The 4,028-nt window shown below is 35.4% G+C and overlaps 1 protein-coding gene across 1 annotated transcript; it reads right to left on the reverse strand.

The window, feature by feature from the left end:
* Positions 1-1,895: 1,895 nt before the first annotated feature.
* Positions 1,896-3,655, reverse strand: LOC108482505 (shikimate O-hydroxycinnamoyltransferase-like). The gene is made up of 3 exons (XM_017785643.2): positions 3,611-3,655; positions 2,993-3,403; positions 1,896-2,901 (listed from the first exon to the last, which is right to left on the reverse strand). The coding sequence occupies exons 2-3, from the start codon at positions 3,401-3,403 to the stop codon at positions 2,002-2,004; spliced, it is 1,311 nt and encodes a 436-aa protein (XP_017641132.1). The 5' UTR covers positions 3,611-3,655; the 3' UTR covers positions 1,896-2,001.
* Between the last annotated feature and the right edge of the window lie 373 nt (positions 3,656-4,028).

Raw genomic sequence — 4,028 nt, forward strand, 5'->3', positions numbered from 1 at the left:
AACATATAATTTGGCAGCCTTTCTCTACCCTTTCATCACAACAAAGGAACCTTTGAAAATATTTAAAACCCCACTTTCAGCTATGTATCTGTACCCTTTTGAATCAAGAGTAGTCAACGAAATTAAATTTCTTTTCAATTCTGGAACATGTCGTACGTCACTAAGTGTTCTGACAACTCCATCAAACATCTTAACTTTAATTGTTCAAATAGCTACGATTTTACACGGAGCATTATTTCCCATCAAAACAACACCTTCAGGCATTGTTTCGTAAGTTGTAAACCAATCCCGATTGGGACTCATGTGGAAGGTGCACCCTGAATCAGGTATCCACTCCTCGCTCACTTTAGAATTGTTGACTGAAGCGACTAGAAGTTCACCATCGCTGTAGTCTTGTACAACATCAGCTTCACTAGAATTTTCTAGTTGTTTTCCCTTTTGATTCGCAACCTCCCTTTTAATCTTATTCTGTAGCTTATAGCACTTAGATTTAATGTGCCCTTTCTTCTTACAGAAGTTACAAGTTTTACCTCTATTTGAAGACTTTGATCTACCCTTAGATTTACCGTGAGGATTTCGTTCTTGTGTCCTTCCACGATCATCATCAACATTCCAATCTTGTCTCCTACAAATAATGAGACCCTCTCCCTGAGTGTCAGGTTTAACCACAAGATGCTTCATCTTATCATACGAGGTCAAAGAATCATAAACCTCATCAACTGTGAGAGACTCGCTGCTATATAAAATCGTGTCTCTAAAGGTTGAATAAGACGGGGGCAACAAACAAAGTAGAATCAACCCTAGATCTTCCTTATCATACTGAACCTCCATGGCCTCCAAGTTTGAAAAATTTTCTTTAAACACTGTTAAGTGTTCGAGTACAGATGCACCTTCCTCCAAACGATGAGCATAAAGATGTTGTTTCATATGCAACTTGCTTGTTAGAGTTTTCAATATACATATTTGTTCTAACCTCTTCCATAATACAGCAGTGGTTTTCTCTTTCATCACATCCTGCAAAATTTTGTTGGACAAATATAGATGTAATCGTGTTAACGCCTTTCGATCCTTACGCTTCTTCTCTTCATCTGTTAATGTCGAAGGCATCTTACCTATCCTAACAGGGCATCCTCCAGATCCATCTGCGTAAGAACTGCTTGCATCTTAATCTACCACAACACAAATCTAGTGTTGCAATCCAACGGCAGAATTTCATACTTCAAAGACGTCATTACCTTGATCGAGATGAACAACCCGGAAGCTCTGATACCAATTTGTGAAAAATTAAATAAAATAAAGAACACATAGATTTTTACGTGGAAACCATTTCGGGAAAAAATCAAGGGCAAATGAGAAGAAAATTAACTATGTCGAATTCAAATTAATTACAAGAGGAATAGACTATATCTATTTATAGGCTTGTAAAGCCATATTCTAGTAAGACTGAATTATTTAAATAAGGATTTGAGTCATTTAATTCTAACAAAGGATAATCAATTTCACCATGCACAATTATCATACATCGATTTTATCTGATTATACTTTAGTTTTTTATCTACTTATAATTTATATTAGTTTGATTCTATTTTATAGTTGCTCGAAACTATATTTATAATTGTATTGAATTTATATTAATAAATTCAAAACAATCTTACAAATATAATATAAAAGTATTTATAACAAAAACATAATAATCAAATGCGAAAACAAATTACTTAATTCAAAAGTATCAAGTCAAACATTAAAATTAAAAATCTTACTAAACTAAATCGATTATACCTTATAAATCACAATTTATAAAAAATCGAGAAGTATCAAATTACTTAAAAATCGTTTCCATTAAGAAATGCAACTTAATCTAGCTTCCAACATTCAAAGAAAAAGGAAATCACCAATCATTAAATGATCCATACCCGAGATCTATTGCTGCAATAACTTCTATTACAATCCGCCGTCAACCACAAAAGAAAATAAATGCGCGAGACACCGATAACATAACTACTAAAACTCATACAGAAGTTTTTCAAAGGCTTTCATGTGAGGAGTCTCTAAACGAGTTGCCACTGACAAGCTCCCATCATTAACTGGACTTGCTAGTATGTACATTTTGCCTTCTTGAACCACATTCCCTGGCCCCATATATATGGGACGACCCCATCCGAAATCTGCCTCATATGTAGGCAACCAGTTCCATGGAATAACGTAAAGGTTTGGGCATCGGAAAGTATGCGGTCCTGTAACTAAATTGTTTAAATTAGACATTATTTCAATGTAATCAATAGCTGATCTTAAATATTCATCATTTGTCTGATTTAATGCTTCATGGATCCTCTTTATGGTGTCAGTAAATGATTCGGTTTCCAGATCGCCAACTTTAGCAATTCGAGCATGCCTAAAGGTTACATTGCCGAAGTAGCCTGGTGGGAGAGGAGGATCCAATCTATTTCGACCATCAACTGGAAAAAACAGCTTGGTATCTTGATCGGCTGAGAGACCCCTTGCTTTACTTACACAACGCCATATATGAGCAGCCAAGATGTTGAAAGTAGTATGTTTTTTACCACCGTTTGCATTTGCAACGTTTGCTTTGGCTTTCAGGGTGTTCAATTGATCAGCTGTGAGCTTAAAGGTGGAGACAATGGATGGCTTATGATCATCTGATTGAGACTTCGATGCAGACTTCAATACCGGAGAAGGATCATGTTCAACATGGTGGAACTTAGGCGTTGGTGGGTCCCGAGGACGAAGAAGAGTTCGATCGATGAATGGTGAAATGGCAGGCGACAAGCCCCGAGAGGTGTCAGCCCAACTATTGATGAAATGAAGAGCCGCGGTGCCATCTCCTAAAGTATGTTGAAACCCTACTCCAAGACAAACTCCACCGCATTTGAACTTGGTTACCTGGTAAAATATACACAAAATAGATCAACTATTATTATATATAAGCTTTTATATTTTATATCCTTTTTTCGATGAAATGGTTGCATATTACCTGCAATACAAGAAGTGGATAAGAAGATACTCCTCCAGAATAGTCGACTTTAGGGATTAAACGAAAAACTTGAGAGTTCTCATTAAAATCACCAATCAAATGCTCCATGACTGAAGTAGTTTCAGCTTCAACGAATAAAACTCCTTCAGCGTTGCATATTATCTCAAGTCTTCCATTTTCATCATACCCCAACCTTCCAGCAATAGGGTAAAAGGGGACAAGAATCTTGCTCAAAGCCCCTTTAAGCCTTCCAGTATCAAAGAAATCAGAAGAAGCATTTGGCTTATAATAGTATATAGTAGGGAGGTGGTATCTGTTCGTCACTATATCTAAATTGGAGTTCCATACACTTCGTTTGGGAGTGCCTTCAGCCGGACGAACAATAGTAGACTCCTTTATAATAATCTCCATCTATAAATTAGTTAACAAACTCTTTTGTGAGTCGCATCTTGAAATGAATGAGATGAAAAGGCAGGTTTTGACATCATTGAATTGAGATAAGAAAATGTATGAACTTCTACTTCTACTGAATGTTTGAAAGATGGAAGGAGATAAAATAGTGATTTTTCTAATTAAAAAAAATGGAATGATGAAAGAGAAAGATTGGAATATTCATACCTTGAAATCGTGTTAGAAGAACAAGGGTGTAAAGAGAGACTTGAGCAGTCCCTGGTGAAGCCTTTGCGCTTAATTTATAGATCCAAATTTGTGCTTCATATTGAATGAATTAGACCAGAATCACAGTTTCTTGGTACGAGTGCCAGCTGGTCTCCATGCCTTAATTATTCTATAAATTAAACTATCTTTTTCTGTCTTAATTATTTTTTCTTTTCTTCACCATGTGTTTTCGAGAGATAGATACTTAGCCACGAAGGACATCTAAATTATTCTAGAGCTTAAATACTGGTTGTTGAATTTGTTATTTTTTTATCATAAGTTGATATCGAGATGTTACTTTGATATTTTATAAAGTATTGATATGTTAATATTAGATTTTATATATCTTGATATTCTTACAGGAAAATTAAATTATATA

Source organism: Gossypium arboreum, chromosome 10 (genome assembly GCF_025698485.1).
Source record: "Gossypium arboreum isolate Shixiya-1 chromosome 10, ASM2569848v2, whole genome shotgun sequence".
NCBI classification, from domain to species: domain Eukaryota; kingdom Viridiplantae; phylum Streptophyta; class Magnoliopsida; order Malvales; family Malvaceae; genus Gossypium; species Gossypium arboreum.